Raw genomic sequence first — 19,368 nt, forward strand, 5'->3', positions numbered from 1 at the left:
TGGGGGCAAGAAGGGCTTTTCTCAGATTCATGTTCTCATTTCCCTATGGCTCCCTCCCACTACCCAGCTGGCTGCATTTCCAAATGCCTGTCTTAAACTTTTCTATTTGTTATAGGATTTTTAGGGTAGTTTGAAGAAGAATATTCTCCTTTATCAGCAAGTTTTTCTTGCCAGGTGTTTTTTGCTGAGGAATTTTTGCTGTCTAAAAGTTTCTCTGTGTCTTTGGAAGTTATCTTACGGAGGAAGATGTTTTGTTTAACATAAATGCTACCATAGACTTATCAGTTTAGACTTAATTTGGTATCTAGTGATCCAATAATAATGACATTTCACAGCCTCTAGGACAGAAGGCTGCCCTGACAGAGTAATATCTTTTTCCATCCCCATTATTTGCCAGGTATGGGTCAAGACCTGTTTTCAGTGATGGTGGTCTGAGCCAGAAACAGTTTTGCTGAAGTGGAATGCAGTGATGCACTGGTGTGAAGGAAGGTATTTCAACTCACTTCCTAGTCACCTATTAATCTCTTATTTTAAATGTCTTTGTTTTATTCTTTAGGTATCTTTTCAGCATGACTGCAGCCCTCACAGAGTCCTGCTGATGCGAGGCAGCAGCAGATTCACCGGAGCAGAAGCTCTGCATGGCAGAGCCCCATGAGATGCCAAAGTCCACTTGCATTCAGCAGTAACACTAGCTGAGCTCCCCTCTGCCTGTGGATGCAGTCAGTCAAAGGGCAGGGCTGAGACAAAAGGTTTATTAAAGTTAAATGACTAGGTTACTGTGAAGATATCTTTAATTAGTTCTGACAGCAGCAATGACCAAGTGTTCATCATTCACCTGCTTTCTCTAGGGCTGAGGGAAATGGAAATCTGGAAGGGTTTATGTGGGGCTTCCAGTCAAGAGCCATAAGGTTTGATGGTGTTATGGTGTATGCTAACGAAAAGGCAGGGCTAGGCTGCCACGAGAAAAATTAAAGGACGTCTTCACTACTGATGTCCCCAAGGTGCCCTTGTTAGGGGGACTTTGCGGCATGTGGTGAGGGCCTCCAAGCAACAATCCATTTTGGACCTGCCAGGAGAGAACGAGCTCTTTCAAGAGGCAAGCAGGTCCCTAATTCTCACTGAAGCTTGTGGCTGTGGAGGATCAAGACCTGAATTCTCAGTGCTAGGAGAACTTGTAAAAGACTGAGTGCAACTGTGACAGCATAAAACAACATCCTTTTTTTCATGTCCTTTTTATGCTTCCCCAAATTCTTTGTTATCCTCATGTTACCTCATTCTCATCCAGCTCCTCACCAAGAGGTTTCCGGAGGTGCTCGAACATATCCATCAAGCTTTCTGAGGCAGAAATATAAAACTGAGTGTCATCGGGATGCCCTTTAGACCATGTCTCCCCTGGACTAAATTGGGTGTTTAGAAAAGAGAAATTAATCTGCCTTTCTGTTAAGGCTCAGGGGCTAAAGAGGAATTGTCCTGCCTTACACCCGGACTTTCTCTCTTCAAGTATTTGCAAGTCAGTAAGTACTGCATGACTCCTAGCTCCAAAGTTTTTACTAGATCAGAGCAAGGACATCTAAGAACTAATAGGACTTTCCTTGTCTTTGGCAAGAGATGCTTCTTGCTCTCAGTCACACAAAGCAGCTGGCAAAAACATGTAGCTTCAGTAGATGGCCATCCAAATGCAGACGTCAGAGTGGGACTTATAACAAAGAGATCTTCATTATGGGCTGTTTTTCTCTTGCTTCTCACTAAGTACCAGGAGTGAAACTACATCTTTAAGTTGATCAATATTTTGCCATCACCTTGAGGAAAGTAAAGAATTCACCTGCAGAGTTTGAGACTTCTCTTCTCTGCTAATGTGTGCAGAGAGGGCAAGGGCAGGCTTCCTGGGGAACCAAAGTGAAGAAAGGCTTTCCATTAAAAAAAAAAAAAGCTTCATTTTATAAAGCTAATTTAATCTGGTATTTGATACCCTCTCCAAGAAAAGGGCAGAGCAGTGACTACTGTCTGTTTGATGTTGCTAGTTTAGAACGAAATAACTTTTTTTAGAAGAAAGTGACTTCAGGCAAGGATTTTTACAGTGATAACAGAACACATACTAGTTATTTGGGATGTCTTACAAGTAGATCAGACAATGTTAGGGTAGTCTGGGATCTTGACCTTAGTTCTTTGGTATTGTAAGAGTTAAAGACTTTCATACTTTTTTTATTCATTCTAATAGATAACTAATATTTTGTACTACATCGCAGTTACTGTGTGAGCATTGTAGATGACCTTTTATTTCTCTTCATTAAGACACTGGTCATATTTGACTGTAACTTATTGAGATCAATAAATGCTTAAGGTGTTAACTTCTCAGTCTAATTTTAAGTGACACCTTGGTGAGTCAGCAAAAGGAACGGAAGACAGAATTGGGATATGCAGTGATATCTGAGAGGTATTTATATACAACAAATATGGATTTGTGGCATTTTTGCAGGGATTATTAAACTATTTTCACATTGGTAAGTCCTCTATCTACCTGTCTATAAAAAGAAGAAAGAGTCATCTTGCAGTTGAAATGCAGAACTTGGTTTTAATATATCAGGTTTTAGATCCTATCCATGCCATAGATTTTGACTGTGACCTTGGACAAATTTCTTATTCTTCCTGTCTTTCACTTCTCTGCAAGCTGAAGCAGGGATAATAACTCCTTAAAGGTGAGAATGAGTATGTTGGTGTTTGTGTGGCACTCATAGTGTTATTCAGCTCAGCATCCTACCTCTGCCTTGAGCTAAGATGGAGTTGATAAAATTTGTATTTCACCAACAGTTTGTTCCAAAGTGAATTTCTTAGTCTTTCAAAGTTTAGACACAGTCATAGAGGGTGACTGGGCTGAGACTCTTCCCAAGATGGTCAGTCTGTACCCTGGTAGATTTGAAGACTTTTGTTCGCCATGTCTTTGGTGTGGAGTCCCTTCTTTCTGAAACATTAAGCCAGATTCTGCCCTGATCTAACTCATTTCAGAAGCTCAAGGCTTTCTGGGTATCCAACATTGCCATATAGCCAGTAGCAGGACTTCATTTCATCAATGTAACAAGGCACACTTGGAAGGGAAAGAAGATCCTGGATAAAGAATTTATTGATTTTATTTTGATGTAAATTATATATTGATAAAGATTTACACAATTCAGTTCTGGTCTACAGCATGCTAGGGGGGCATGAGTATCTGCTTATCTACACAGCAGTTAGCCAAGGTAGCCAGCAAATACGTGACAACTCAGTTATGTGTTGTCAACAATGAAGATTTAATCATCTTCCAGAAAATTCTAGATGCCCAAGTTTGCTGTTGAAAAGGCTGTCTAAAGGCCTCTGTATAATTGTGATGTGCCATGCATAATCGCTAGGATGCATTTAGTGCTACAGTGTGGTTTGCCATTTACAGCTGTTGCAGGCTCATCTGACAAGGTCATCTTCATGATCTTAGGAAACTGGCAGAGGACTTGTTTAGTGTCAGTACGCCACAGGGCATGGAAGAGACCTAGGAAGGTCATAGCTGTCCCCTTATCCCCTTTTTTCCCCCTGTACTTGACAAATGGCTCATACAGATTGCTTCTTTTTTCCCTCCCTAATGGACATGTTCCAAGAGACATTTGGGTAAAATCAGTGCCAGGGTCTTAAACCCCCACCACATGATGGCTACATGGGAGAAGCCACAGCACAACCCCAGATTTGCCATGTGCTGTAGCCTATCAGTGATGGTTAGGTACAGTGATAAAGCAAATAGTATTAAGTGTTCTGCATTTAAAATCCCAGAAAGCATCCAGGACAGCAGGAAACATCCTGCTCTGATCCTGTGAACAAAGTAATTGCCTTCTGCTCTCCATCACAAATGCCAAACCACTCTGGTTACCCATTGGGTCAGCCCTCATGCTACCTGAGGTGCTAGCAATTAAAATCACCACACTCTGAAGTGTGTTGCAATCTGAAGTGAAGTTGTCTTTCGCTTAATGTCAGGAAAAAGAAAAAGAAAGGAAAAAAAAGCAGAAGTCATACTGACTCTGCCAGCCAGCCTTTGAATACAAGTACACAGAAAATGCCCAGTAGACATGGGATCAGTGCAGAGAGCAGCACTGGAATTACTGAATATGGCTGGCAAACTATAGAAAAGAAAAGTAGGAACCACTTCTGTCTGTGTTATCCCAGATGAAGCCATCTTTTCTATTGGAGAAACAATCTTAAAATGAAAACAAAGATAAAAAAGATATATCGGGCAAGAAATGGGCACCGTTCTTTTAAGCTGTGTCAAGCGTACTTCATCCTGAAATGGGAACTATGGTAGATAATTGTTTGTTACTGGCAGTTTAAGTTTTTAAATTAAAATCAAAACCCCATTTTGTTGGATTCATAAAAGGAAACAGAGAGCTTAGAGCTGTCCTGAGGCACTGCTGTGGTCTAGAGTGCCTCACGGGAAGTCATTAAAAGTGCCCTTATAATTAAAGAGCAAAATATTTCTGTGGAGAGAGTTTTTTACAGTGAAAGGGACAAAGGGCATGTTGAAACTGTTCAGATTTACAGAATGCAGTGTAAAAGAACAGGTCATGAAAACCAAATATGACCTATGAAGCACAGTTTACCAAGAATGAACTAGATGTTTGGTCAGCTCCAATCTGTGTCAGGATTTAAAGAGGCAATCCCTACATCTTTTTGTGTTTAAAAAGCAACAAAAGGAGGGCTAAGGAGAATCTCCATGCTTTATTTAATGCAGGGGGAAGCACAGTGGCAAAGGATATGGAAAAGGCTGAGGTACTTAATGCCTTCTTTGCCTCAGTCTTTAATAGTAAAACCAGTTGTTCTCCAGGTACCCAGTCCCCTGAGCTGGAAGACAGGGAAAGAGAGCAGAATGAACCCCCCATAAGCCAAGGAGAAAGAGTCAGTGCTACACCACTTAGACACACACAAGTCTATGGAGCTGGATGGGATCCATCCAAGGTTACTGAGGGAGCTGGTGGAAGTGCTGGCAGTGATCATCCCCCTGTATTGGGCACTGGTGAGGCCACATCTTGAATCCTGTGTTCAGTTCTGGGTCCCCCACTGAAAGAAAGACGTTGAGGTGTTGGAGTGGGTTCAGAGAAGGGCAACGGAGCTGGTGAAGGGCCTGGAGCACAAGTGTGATTAGGAATGGCTGAGAGAACTGGGGGTGTTTAGTCTGGAGAAAAGAAGGATCAAGAGAGACCTTATTTCTCTCTGCAACTACCTGAAAGGAAGATGGAGAGAGGTGGAGGTTGGTGTCTTCTCCCAGGTAACAAGTGATAGGACGAAACAGCCTCAAGTTACACCAGGGGAGGTCTAGATTGGGTATTAGGAAAAATTTCTTCCCTGAGAGGGTTGTCTAGCATTGGAACAGGCTGCCCAGGGAAGTGGTGGAGTCACCATCCCTGCAGCTATTTAAAAGACAGGTTGACGTGGTGGTTAGTGACATAGTTTAGTGGTGGACTTGGCAGGGCTGGGTTAATGTTTGGACTCGATGATCTTAAAGGTCTTTTCCATCCTAAATTATTCTTTGATTTTTAAGATTTAACATGCAACAGTGACCTTGCTACTTGCATGTAAGATGTACATTGATGAAATTGCTAATGATATTACTGAGAAAAGTCAAAACAGCATCTTCTGAACAAGTACCCTTCAAAATCAACCTTTGCCTTACAAAAGTAGGCACAGCATGCATGCTAAATTAGGCCCCCTCTAGGCCCTTCAGCAAATTTGTGCCTGGAAAAGACTCTGCCCTCATCTGTGAATAGGTTACTTCATTTAAGCTTGGAAGAATAGAGATAATGAAGCACTGTGTGCATGTTGTGTCCCCTGAGGGAGAAGGGCTGATGAACATAAGAGGATTAAAGAAACAACTTCAGTGAACTGATGTGGGTTACATTCATCTTTATATTAAATTTATATTAAGTCCCTAATTTCAGCTTCCAGTGAGAATTCATGTTTCTTGAAAGTGTGTACTCCAAAATGACAAATACTCTTTTTAACCTGTTAAGATCTTTGTGCTAAGGTATAAGATATAAGACTAAAGAAAATTTTGATACAGAGTCCCAGAGTTCCTGCTGAGATTTCATTATTTGTTAATGGCTGATTCCTTTGGTCAGGGTCTTGTTTGCAATTATGATTTCAGACTCCCCAGTACAAGAAAGGTATTTATGGACTGGAGCGAGTCAATGGACAGGCCATCCTGATGGTCAGGGTTTTGAACACATGGTGTAGAAAAAGAGGCCAAGGGCTGGGTTTACTCAGCCTGGAGAAGAGACAGCTCAGGGAGATCTTACTGCTATCCGCAGCTGCCTAATGGGATGGTATAGAGAAGGCAGAGACAGGCTTTTCTCAGAGGTGTGCAGGAACAGGATGAGAGGCAGTATACCCAATATGAAATTTGGGAAACTCCTCTTTGATGTAGGGAAAACTTTTATTGTAACCGTGATCAAATTGGAATAAGTTGCATGGAGAGGTTGTGGAATATCCATCCTTAGAAAGATCTAAAACTCAGCGCGAGTTGAGCAGCCTATTCTAATTAGTCCTGCATTGAGCAGTAGGCTGGACTAGGTGACATCCACTAGTTCCATCCAACCTAAATTATTCTGTAAGTTTATGAGTCAGGTCAACAAGATATTTTCATTGGTTGATTCAATGGCTTGTGGTTTCCACAATTTAAGATGCTATCTTTCTGAAGTGTCAGCAGAAAGGAAATCGGAGGGGGAAAAGCAAGCCTTGCTCCCAGCTTCTGCTACAGTGGGTACCAGCGTCATCCACTTGGATCTTCATAGTTCTAAGCAATACCCAGACCACATTAAGGCAAAAGGAATGGACTGACTGACGGCACCATTGGTGATAGCTGAATTCATCATTTGGAGCACAAAAGCTTTGTTTCTGTGCTGTGTTCCTTAAGGTGTTTTTTTGAAGTGAAAGGATGAGGTCTTTGGTGGTCCTGTAAAATGCTGTGTGTTTCAGCCACAGCTGCTGGTTCAGTCCCTTAGGAGAAGCAGAGAAACTGATTAAGGCCATTTGGCACAACCATAATAAAATGCAAAATTATAAAAGTCTGCTGCGACCAAGCCTACTTCTGAAGTCTGAGGGAAATATATTAAGTGAGGTAAATGGGAGTAGATAAAGCCTAAGAGCATTTCACCTGGGTTTTCCTTTAAGAACTAAGCTCTACCCTGTTTTTCAGTTAATCTCAGTGCTTCATTTCATTCCACACTAGTATGCTTGCAGCTCAAGGAAATATTTATATAGCAGAATAATTCACAGCACTCTTTTCCCTCCTATATGAACCTACTTCTTATTTTATTCCTTTTCTCCACACTCCCCATACACATTTGCCAGTCCAAATTCTGTTTGTTACATAAGCTGTCAAGTTATCTGTGTAATGTTGTGTTAGGGATTTAGTGAGAGAAACAAATTCCCATGGTGTGTGAGTCAGATTAGAACAGCATGTGTATGTGATGGATTTGTGGACTGAGAACTCACTCAATTTTAGTTTGATTACCAAAGCAAGGTTAAATGTGAGCAATATTAGCAGAATTATAGGCCTGACGCTTCAAAAAACATGAACTTTAAAATCTCTACAAAACTGTGTTTTGTGCAACATCCCATTAGAATTGGCACGTCCTTCCTGTCTAGTTTCTATTTCTTCCATAAGCAACTAAAATTGCTAAACACTTTGGTAATCAGTGTTCCTAGCCCCGTTTATTTTTCTCAAAGCCAAATCTTCTGGATGATCTTACGAGTACTCTCAGATTCATGTGTACTTCTTGGCAGACTAGAGAGAACAAGACAAAACTCTCACTGATGTGCCAACTTGGTGTTGGTGATATCATTGCCACAGAGACACACTGAAACATCCCCAGGAGTGCCCCATGCTCTGCTGTCTAGTCTGAATGTGGCAAAATCATAGTCTGGTAGAAGAGGCTATGGAGTAGCAGTGAGTCTGAAACTCACTGAAAATGTCCTTGAGCCCCTGGGTCCTCTTTCTGCCTTTGGAGCAGTGAGGAAAACAAGCCAGGCATGAAAGGCCTCATGTCCCATTTCTGATGTAAGATTTGTTACCCACAGGCATCCCCAAACCAAGGGCATCCTGAGCATTGAAAGACTACTTGGATCGGCTGTGAATGGTGTATGTACGACTGGGTGAAACATATTTCTCATCCAAATGTTATGTCTATAAGACATGAGTGTAATCACTGAGGCTGCCACTCTGTATTTCATTGCATTTTCAGACTTAGAAACAAGTCAACTGGGGTGGTCTCCTAAACCTAAATTTCCTACAAGTCTGCTGATGAACTGACTATACTTAGAGGAAAGTATGGGTTTGATTTCAATATAGAAAGAAGTAGGTATGGATAGGTCACTTTAAAAAGACCCTTTCACAAAGCCAGCATCAATGAATCCAGTCTGTTGGCTGTTGATATGTAAGTTATGTTCTTCTAGGTATTTACCTCTAGATAGGAGTATGCATTTCTCTATTAGAGAGCAACACGACCACTGAAATGGTCTTCAAACGTCTTTCACATATTCCACGACAAGAAAAGTGAGTAAATAAGTGCTTATGACCTGATGGTGGCCCATTGCCTTTCCTGTGTGTACTCTTGTTAATGATCTACAGAATGATGGAAAAACAATTAGCAAGCAAACTGAGACTTGAAGTCTTCTCCCTGCAGACCTTCTCCCCTAAGTTTCTGTGGAACTAGGCACACATTACTGCAATGAGCTCTTTGGCTGTTGGAATAAAAGCTAACATCATTTGCAGTTGTACTTCCAACCACACCAATCACAGGAGTCAAAAAAGTTGGCAAGATTACAGTGAAAGGTTAGAGCTGTATAAGTCTTTCTATCTCCTGCTATTGTGGTGCAGAGATTGTTGCAAACTGGAATTGAACACTGGCAACACCAAATGAGTATGAGAGAGAATTCAAGGATTCATCAGCAGAGCCTTTCAAGAGCACACCGGTGTTGTTGAATACCCACAGTTTTGAGTAGTATGACAGAATTCAGAGAGACACGTTATTTTTTGTTTAAGAAATAAGAACAAAGTTAGGTTGTGCTTTCTCATCAGAGGCTTTCTAAACCCCAGAGAATTAAAGGCAGAGGTGGTGCTGGAATGCAGCAGACTTTTACCCTTATCCTTTAATACAACAAAGCAAAGACACAATATAAGTTAAAACTGCAAGTAAAAAATATCTCTCCACCCAAAGGTGCCTCTTCTGGTATTAGTAATGTTATAATCCTTTTTATTCTCCATTGAGTTTAGTTTGCAGATTCTTTCAGGGAAAAAGACTTTCCTAAAGTAAAAATAAAACCAGAGGGAAAAATCCAGCTTTTTATTCCCTAAACAAGAAAGGTAAAATCCCAGATTTCTCCCCATTTTCAAAGTCTTTTTTAAACAACTCAAAGAATTCAAATAGTTTAGTGGTTCAAACTGAGAACAAACATACAACCGGTCACTCTTTTGAACGAACGTGTAAGACACGGAGCTACAGTGATAAGGTAAGGTTACTGAGGCACTTTGTACTTAACCAGTGCTCTAGCCTCTATTACTTGACGGACTCCTAACCAGCTTTGACTTTTCATTGACTTTCCTCACCTTTAATTGAAGACTGCATTGACTTTTCCTGTCACCTTAATCCATTTCTAGCATTAAATTGCTGCACAGCTAGCTTTAATGCTACTCAGTATTGATTATATTCTTTCCTCTCAATAATGTTTGTTGCATAAATTGAAAAATAGTCAAAGCAGCTTCTTAGTGTTTTGTTGCTTTTTACTAGTTAATAAAAATTCCACTGATTTTTTCTAAAAAAAATGTTTTCTTCAGTGTTTCCTTGCTCACTCAACCCAGGTCAGTGCTTTGGAAAAGGGAAAGCTGTAAATGAGATGTGGTGCAGTGGCTATGCAGAACATATTTGACCCCTGGGGTTCACCGTAAATGACAGCTGCTTGAGAGGAAATCCTTACCATGTCTCAGTGGTGGCTTTCCAACAAGCTGAAATCTTGTTCCATGACTGATGCCCAAGTTATTTCCAATCAGGGTCACCACAAAAGGAGGAGGTGACAACGAGTTATGAAAGCTGTCTCAGTCTTGGGACTTCCTGACTATAAATTACCAACAGGGAAACCCAAAACCTCCAGAGATTTGGGGCTCATACTTAAGACAGTCTGAGCACCCTCCACTGATGACCACATACAGATGAGCTCTTCAGGGACGCAGGGGCACTGGAGAAGCGAGACCTGTCCATGTGTAAGGTGTGCTCAGACAGTGCCTGGAAAAGCCAACAGTGATTTCCTCCCTGCATTTGCCCTAAAATGGTGGCAATATTTCTTTTTCATGCAGCTCTCCCTTGCAGGAGGTTTTATGATAAGGTGTTCAGTAGGGGGTCACCTCCATTACAATAACCCAGGCCTGATTAAAAGGTATTTCTATGTTACAGAAGAATTGGAACTACAGGAGTGAAAAGATGAAATAAAATATACTATTCTACAGGCAAATACTGTGTGGAATAACACTGTGTTAGCTGAGGCTTAAAATACTCTGGGGAAATTTAGAAGTTGCTTGAAGAATTACACAAGGAAAGATAAAATATTTTTGTCCAGCCCCAGGATTTAAGCTGGAATTTATTGTTCCACGACAGGGTGTCTCCTCTCACCATTTAGTGTATCATAAAAAGAAAACTTCATTTTTCTTATTTCTAGTTAAAAAAAAGTGACTCCTGCTTGCAGCTCAGGCTCAGTAATGTGCCTATCTGGGTAGGTCTGCAATACTTCTTTTTGGTAAATAATGGAAGGGACATATCTGTGAAATATATAAAATGGTTTTTGTAATTTTTGGGTGAAGACAAGTATTTTGTTCATTGCTGTCTATCTCCTTGACTAACTGTGCAGGCTCACTCCTTTGCTTGCATGTTGTATGGGAGACATAACACAAGGCTCATGGGAAGCAAATCTCTTCTCCTGTAAGACTGCCTTCTCTCCCAAGGCAAAATGGCACACCTTTTGGTTGTCCTCTAGGTCAACCTGCTCAACATCACTAAAATATAAACAATACAGTTTAAAGAAAATTAAGGTAATGTGTTCCGATACGCACCAGTAGCAGCTCTACAAGAAACTTTTGGTTTGCTCTTTTCCTCCTTGTGTCTTATGTTAGGCGTTTTTTTTTAAGCATGGGTTCTTTCTGATTTTCCTTTCTTCTTTCCCATAATTAACGTTAAAGTAGCTGTTCAATGCAACCCCATCCATACAGTTAAGTGCTAACAGGTATATGTATATTCGATTGTGTGTTTGTTCCCAGGCAGGGCAATAAAGCATACAGAAAAATCTGGTTTGTAGAACAGCCATTACCACGGCCTCAGAAAAATCACACTGATTTTCCCCATTGTGTTCTCTCCCCTGTCCTTGGTCCGTCCAGTCCTGGTAGGGCAGAACCTTCTGGGGCTCAAGACCATCTCTTTCCACAGGAACCTGAGCTATGCCTGCCACAAACTCTACAAGCTAGGAGAATACAAATTAATGACATTAAACTACTATTGAAAAGCCCTATTGACTCACGTCTTTTATACAATACTGAAGCCTATATGGTTCTTAAGCCTCTCTGTCACAGTTAATACCAGCTTTCAGACATATATTTGCATTGAAAATCAGCAGGGGGCTAATGGATGACCAACTATTTTCTGCTAATACACTACAGAAATGAATGTGCCTGATCGATTCTTAAAAACACTCACAGTGAAGAAAGTACTCAGGGAAAGTCGAGACCCTATTCTTTTTAAGAGAACATTTTTTTAATGATCCCCAATTCTGCATTTAATTCTGTAAGTGTAGTTTAAAGGCAGAGGGAGTTGTTAAATTTCATTTCACATTCACACTCTTGTGTTGTTGGCACTCCTGTGGAACTGTTACTGCTGCTCATGCATATTGAGAGGGAATGCACCCCTTTGCAGTACGGTGCTGCAGGTCATTCCCAGCCATTTCCCAGACGTTTGGTGCTGTGATAGCATTGAAGCCCACAGGATTTCCCATTTATCCCCTTGTCATTTTTTCTTGTATCCTAAAAAGGATCTGCTTTTGCAAAAAAGCAACTCTAGGGCAGAGGAGGGATGGACACGACATCCTCATAAGCTCACCAGCAGTTTCTGCTGCTCCTTCAAAGTGCACCACATCATTCAAAGCACAACATATCCTTCAAAGCACTGCTAATACTTGGCTGTCAGCAAAGGAGAAAGCAGGGAAGGATCCAGAATTTCAAGATCCAGGTTGCACACTACTGCTGGGAAGCTCACCTGTTCCAAGTGTTTTGAACTCAGAATTACTGCCTAGACACTAGGAGCTAGCCTGGAGTGCCTTGCGCCTCTTTGTGGATTAGCAGGTTGGGCGATGATTAATGAATTCCTGCTCTTTGTCATTTAGACAGAAGCTACATGAACTGTTCCAGTCAGCTTCAGTCTCCAAGAGGAAAATTAGTACAGACTATAACTACACAGCAGGTAAAAAGAAATCAGTGTTTCACCAAAGTCTGGGTGATTGTTCTGTACATACAATTCAGGAGGAACCTGGATAGCTGAGAAGCTCATAGCTATATCATGCAAGGAGTCATATGGCATGTGTCACAGCAGGACACCTTTCATTGCATCCCATGGCAGTTTCTATGGTGTGTGGTAAGGAGACACAGCACATGATGGCAGAGCATGCAGCAGTGCAGTTTGGGAGACAAAGCTACAGAGCCCTACTGTTAGGAAAGAGTGCAAGCCATGGGGTAAAATGCCTCTGATGCCACCAGGAATGTTTCGCAACATGCTATCTTCTGTTCATTCATTTCTTTTAATTGTTTGTTTGTTTGTTTGTTTTAGTTCCAGGACTGTAGTGAAAAGCAGAAGATTTCTCATCATCATAGCACCTGGGATGGAAAATTCTGAATGTGCACTAGTAACCATGTGAAACAACTCTGTTGTGCTTCCATTCCAGCCACTGTTCTCACTGGGCCGCTCTCCAAAACTTCCTCTGCAGCAGTGCATTCTTGCTAGAAGACATCGACCAGCACAAAGTCCGAGCAGAGAGAAGTCAAAGGAGGCAGCTAAGCAACTGGATGTCTCTAATTCTTTCTTGCTTAAACTGTGTGTACTCAGCTGGGAAAGGATTTTACTTTTCTTAGCTGAAAGAGATTATCAGCAGGCTTGAAAACATGAAAGAGTACCTTAAGCTGGAGGCAGCTCAGATAATTTTTTGGCTGTGAAATTTCTAAATAACTTTAATACAAAGTAAATAGACAGTGGTGCTTGACATGGGCCAATATGTGATGTTGTTCTTTGGTTTTAAGTCCCTGTTATTACTGTGCTTACAATAGATTCAAATGAAAAAAGATGGTCCGTTATATCATGTTTTCAACAAACACAGAGCAAAAGGGTTTCTTTCTGAGGAGCTTTTATCTAACCACACAGGTTGAAGGGGAATAAGAAGGGCTGTAAGCAGAAAGGATATGTAATAAATGTCATGCTGGCATTGAAATTTGAATAGGCAGCCAGTTGAGGCATTGCTGATAAAAGACAAATGGGGAAAAGTAGAAGAGCAGAGATTAGAAGGGTACAAGAGTCAAAGGGGATGAAAAAGGAAGGGGAACATTGCTATGGCTGAGGGGAAGGCACTGAGGAAAGCATGTTGGAACATGCTAGCTTTTACAACAGAGCCAAAATTGTTTGATATAACCCCTTGACATTGGCAAGAATGATATTGCAGACCTACACAGTCTTCATTGCTTAGGCCACCATTTGCTGCCATGGGCAGCACTGGGACATCTTGTTTGGCCTTCCTCTGGACATGATGTATTACTGTTCTGATGTCTCACACTAAGTGGGCAATATAATCATCAATTTCATACCCAATTCTCATAAGTTCACATCACATTTCAGACAGGATAACACAGAATGAAGTCTACAACTATAGTTACAGTAAGGAACTGTTCCATTGATGCTGATGACAGATTTGTGCCTTAACTGTTTCCAGTTTGAATAATTATGAGTAATTATAATGAATAATTACAAATACTCCTTTCATCCTTTTCCAGGCTACCTGGTGATCTCAGGATAATATTGGCACTTCAGCCCTTTGTCAGTGCTGGATGAGGAAAGTTTAGCTTTGCGTTTGCCCATTTCATGGTTTCTGCTCTGAAAAGTCTTGAGCTTCCACAAAGTCCACAGCCTCAGGCTCTGCTCAGTGTGCTAGATTCTGGTTGTTGTAAGTGCGAAAGAGAAAGTAATTTCAGAGGGAAAGAAGAACTATAAAATTTACAAGCTGCAAAATGACTACTTTAAAAATCAGCACAAAATTATTATATATACTACCTAAAATTTCAGTGCTATCCAGTAAAGCCATGTACTTGCCCATATGAACTGAACTCCACCGAAAAAAGTCAGACATAGAAAACAGACCACTTACATGACAAATACTCTTCTGTTTCACACTAGTTCCAAGAATGATTTAGAGATAGCAAATTTTGCCAATTTTCTTACAGTTATTTTGCAGACAATCAAAAGGATGTAAAGTTAATAAAAGCAGAGAAGTCTAGAAATTGCCTCTGAATTTCTCAGCCTTGACCTCTGAATATGGCAGTAGCATTTCTGCAGAAATCCTTCCCAGCCAGCCAGACAGTATTCTGCAACCTTGTACCTTATCCACAGGATAAAATCCCTGCAGATCAGACTAAACGGGGATGAAGAACAAATATGCATTTTACACTCATATACATAGTGGGAGCATTAAAGATTCAGCTCCTTGTAGCAATATTCATAACTACAGGTAAATATTTGCTCTAAATTCTTCTTCAATCTATCCTAGTATTTAGGTAAAATTCCCCTAGGTTTTCATAAGCCATTGCATTACTTTTGCTACAGTGGTCTGCTAGAGCAAATTCCACATCAGAAAGTAAAGGCAATTGCACTGTCTCTAGCTTTTGCTAAAAATACATGGTTGAACGGTTGAATTCTTTTTCCTGAAATACAGGGTCTACTGCTGCTAACGAACACAGACTTCTCCTCTTCCTCCCCATTCCCGCCTTGCCCTTTACTACTCGTATACTCAGGCTACCATTCTGAGAGTCTGGTGGATCACTGGTCCACATAGCAACTGTGGATGGCAGTTGCTACCCCACTTCCTCCTTAAACTTTCTATTTTACAACGTTCCCACACCCCCTGTAATTAAGGACCATTATTTTGGATTAACTCCTTCTTCCCTCATGCCTCTATATTTCTGTGCTCCTTTTCCCAAAACATAATGAAAGACTTCCCCGTCCTTTCAATTCACTTGGACAACAGCTCCATCAGTTCTTGTCATGGCTCATAAATCTTTTTTCCAGCACCTCTTGTGTTGCTTCCATCCAGCTTTTCCACAGCTCTGTTGCTCAGCACAGCTTTCTTGGTAGACCATGTCATTTGTCTGTTTAATTTTTTTCCAAAATCAAGACTTGCTCTTAAACTCCTGGTCTTAATCTTCCCCTCAGCCTAAATCTCAGATCCGAATCTGTGTCCTATATGGATGGTTCTGTCACCTACTCATTATTTTTTACATTATCCTTGACCATAAATCTGTTCCCCAGAATTCCCTATTACATCTGATTCTGTGCCCTCATCTTATTCAAAACATTTTGAAATACTTTTTTATTCCGTACAAAGGCCACACTTTTAACTTGTCCTCCTGAACCAGAGAAAAGGATGCTCAGGTTACTTAACAAGCACAGCTGAGTTGCCTTTGGTAGGAGGCAACTATGCTAAAATATACCAGCAGAGAAACTGCCCAAAATATAAGTTAATTTCTTCATTTAATGTTTCTTGCTGTGCTTTGATTTATCTGTGTCTTATCATTTGGAGTTTCAGCTGTAAAGGGCAAGAATTGTCTTTATCACTGTACAGAATACCATTGCTATGGTCTCAGTTCTTTCAAGACAGTAAATAGTGAGATACTCATGAAATTCTTAGCGGGTGTTGTGTTTTAATACCTTTATCTGTTTTCAGCGGGAGGTTTATCTGACTACAATCTTCTGGGATGCCTCCACAAAGCAGAATAATTTCTTGTTTCCCTACCAGGTAACAAATGCCGGCTTAATACATCAATCTATCATCACATAGTTACGTATTATCCATAGCCAAAAGCCCTAATAATAAATTCTAATCTCCTTAGGATGATAAAGTAGAAAACCAATGTGAAACTATTGCAAATAAAACTGAGTTTCCTGAAAAGCAAGGCCTCTTTATACCTTAATAACACAATGCTTTTTCCAGCTGTCAGCCTAGAAACTCAGTACCACTCAGTACCACATATCTTATTCTGTTCTAACAAACAAACCTGCTAGTTAAAATGAGCCCTTCAGCTGTAGGAATGAGGATTGTGGAGCAGGAAAATATTACAGCTAGTTCTGCATGGAAAGTGAAGCTGCACTATTATGGTCAAGGGCGGAATTGAAGTTGTTTTGTGAAGAAGCACTTAAGCATGCATTTTGTAGTGCAACACTTGTTTTTGATAACAGGTAAGAGTTTAATTCAGTTAGTTGGACACAAATAGAGGCACTGCAGGAAGATGTGACTCTTTGCTCACAGTTCTGCAGTAACCATTATCAGGTATGCTGAAGAGAAAGACTTAACACATCCTGTTAGGAAATGTAGGTATCAGCTGCCTGAAGGAGCATGCTACAGTGAATAGCTGTGTGATACACTGAAGGTTTTTTTAATTATCTGATATAACTTCAGGGGTGTAGCATTACTGGGTAACACCCCACAGGCCATACTATGAAGGACACTAGACATGATGTTCACAATTGTCCCTAGTTTTTCCTTGTCCTAATTATTTTTTCTTTTTTCTGGTATATTTTATTGTCATGACCCAGAGGTACTTCGTGACACAGACACCCCAAAATCATAGAATCATAGAATAGTTAGGGTTGGAAAGGGCCTTAAGATCATCTAGTTCCAACCCACCTGCCATGGGCAGGGACACAGCACATTAGACCATGTCACCCAAGACTCTGTCCAACCTGGCCTTGAACACTGCCAGGGATGGAGCATTTATCACTTCTATTCCATCACAACTTATCATGATGCAGTGTGATACAAGTTATGGGTTGTCTTGATAGTAGACAATACTGCCCATGCTTGAAAAATAGATAGGGGTAGCTAAAAACTAAAGAGATATTTGCCAAACGTGAATGGAGTGAATTCTTTTGTGATCTATGCTGAAGAGTATGGTGCACATCTGATACTCATCTTAGTGTGCAGGAGGAGTGTCCGCCAAAAGGCAGAGAAAGCACATGCCACCATCTTTTTCTTTCCCAGATCTCTTCATCCCTCCTGATAATTTAAATTTTCTCTTTTATCCTAAGTGTTGATCTTTGGTGACACCAAACTTACGTTTCATTACGTTTTGTGCTAATTGGTCTGCAGGTAATTTGAAGGTTAATTAGTTTTTTGTTACCTGTGATTACAAACAGGCACGCTTAAATATTGCTTTAGTTCCAATCTGCTGCTCTAGTCAAGAATAATTTAGATACTTTCTCTTGTAACTGAAAGTAACCGCTGACGGACAGGTAATCTAGCTGATGGATGGATCTAATACATGTTCTCTGCTGTTAGGTGGTGCCAACAAATAAAGGTCCATCCGCTGTTTGCAGGGGCAGGGCTTTTTAGTTCAGTTAATTACCATTTGTTGTTAATCAATTATGTATAACCAGCATACGTAGTCTCCATTGACCTGTAAGAGGGATGCATAGCATACCACTCCCTTTAATCCCTGGGCTCTTGGCAGAAGATGCAGTCATGTTTCTGATCCTCTCCTGATTCAATCTGAATGGTAATGGAGTGGAAGCTGTAGTGCTCAAACAGTGCTTGGGTAATAGCTCTCAAAATCTTCTGGCTGTCCACCGTGTCTGCTACAGATAGCAAGGAGAAAATAATCAAAATGCATATAATATAATATTTTAAAGAAGCGAAGTGTTTACTGACAGAAACTATCAGCAAACTTCTAACAAGAAGTTTGTTTTAAGAAGTGTTTTTTTGCCCTTTTTATCCTCCTTTCAGGAACCTGCATGTCAGCAGAAGTTTGTTCATCCAAATGTGGTCAGAATACGCAATTTTGGCAAGAGCTGAGCTAAGAGTAATCACCAAAAACAATCACTTTGGCAGAAGATTGGAGGAAAGCAGGAATACTTCATAAAAATTAGTTCATCTAGTCAGAGAGTAGCAACACTGCCAAGTGATACACACAGATACAAGTGGCTGATAGACCCAGTCTTCTGGGGAAGTGGGGACTCCGTTAAGGATTTCGTTTCTGAACCCGTTCTTGGCCAAACACAGATGGAATATTTTTCTTAAATAAACCTTAACAAGCAAACAAATAAACAAGAAAATTGATCCAGATAGTGGAGAATTCATCAACAGGGATAAGGACTACATTTAAAAAAAATACATTTAAAGATGAACTGTTCCCCTGGAGTTACAGCTACACTCCAAGCTACTTTTAAAGATCTTTTTACAGTTAGAGGTGAATCAGGAATGCAGATTTGCCCTGTAAGTTCTGCTTACAGGGATCAACAGTTTTCAAGTTTGACAAATCTACTACCAACCCTATTTGATGTTGTGAGAAAAGTCCAGCCTAGGTCTAATTCTTCTTATTTATTTAAAATATCTTGTAGCTTTCTTCCTTGCTCCACAATCTCTGCAGTTTTCAAGTTCTGGGCTAAGTAGCTATCCCTGTTGTTTTGGCAAGATTTCTGGGAGAAGGATTTGAGAGCTTTTCTTCTTGTTGTTATTTTGCCAACAAAATGATGACATTTGTTTTAAAAAGCAACAGATATACAGTCAGTTGTATCTGAAGCAGGAGAGACTGACCTTTACTAGGCAGCAGCTGAATACTTACTCCCTGTTCACAGAAATTTACTGACCTGTGGCAACATGAGCAGATAGAATAGTTTGGTTCATTGTCAAAGACCAAAGATGAAGGTTGTGAATAGACTCCACTTTCTCAACTGCCAAAATTCTTGCCTTCACTGCATCATAAGCAAATCCTTTTGATGTTCCTTAAAGGAGAAATCGGTGGTGAAAAAAAATAAATGACATAATAATAATGATCATTAGACTAAAATGCAGCATGAACCTTTATTCACTTAGATGCATAATTTTAATAAAAATATTCAATGCTTTTTCATTTCAGAGTTCACTGTGAAATTTGATCATAGCTCTTGTTTTATACTTCCCCATGGAAGAATGAGACTCATGCATGTCTTAGGAGATGATACTCTGAGAGTTCGGTTTACATAGGGAAGTGAGCTCTTTAGCCCAATACTGTCTTAGTTTTGCACCAACATCTTT

General features: G+C 40.4%; 1 protein-coding gene across 3 annotated transcripts in view; it reads right to left on the reverse strand.

Annotated features, from left to right (window-relative positions):
• Positions 1-6,280: 6,280 nt before the first annotated feature.
• Positions 6,281-19,368, reverse strand: part of SLC30A8 (solute carrier family 30 member 8) — a 32,877-nt gene continuing 19,789 nt past the window's right edge. Inside the window, exons 7-9 of one of the 3 annotated variants that reach the window (XM_030505693.1) lie at positions 18,942-19,076; positions 17,777-17,930; positions 6,281-7,005 (exon numbers count right to left, since the gene is read on the reverse strand). In XM_030505693.1, the coding sequence (XP_030361553.1) occupies positions 17,785-17,930; positions 18,942-19,076 (281 nt within the window). In that variant the 3' untranslated portion in view covers positions 6,281-7,005; positions 17,777-17,784. Of the gene's footprint in view, positions 7,006-12,779; positions 17,931-18,941; positions 19,077-19,368 lie in introns of those variants that run through there. The other 2 variants (XM_030505684.1, XM_030505678.1) reach the window with 2 other exon arrangements.

The sequence above is a fragment of the Strigops habroptila genome, chromosome 1, assembly GCF_004027225.2.
Source record: "Strigops habroptila isolate Jane chromosome 1, bStrHab1.2.pri, whole genome shotgun sequence".
Classification (NCBI taxonomy): Eukaryota; Metazoa; Chordata; class Aves; order Psittaciformes; family Psittacidae; genus Strigops; species Strigops habroptila.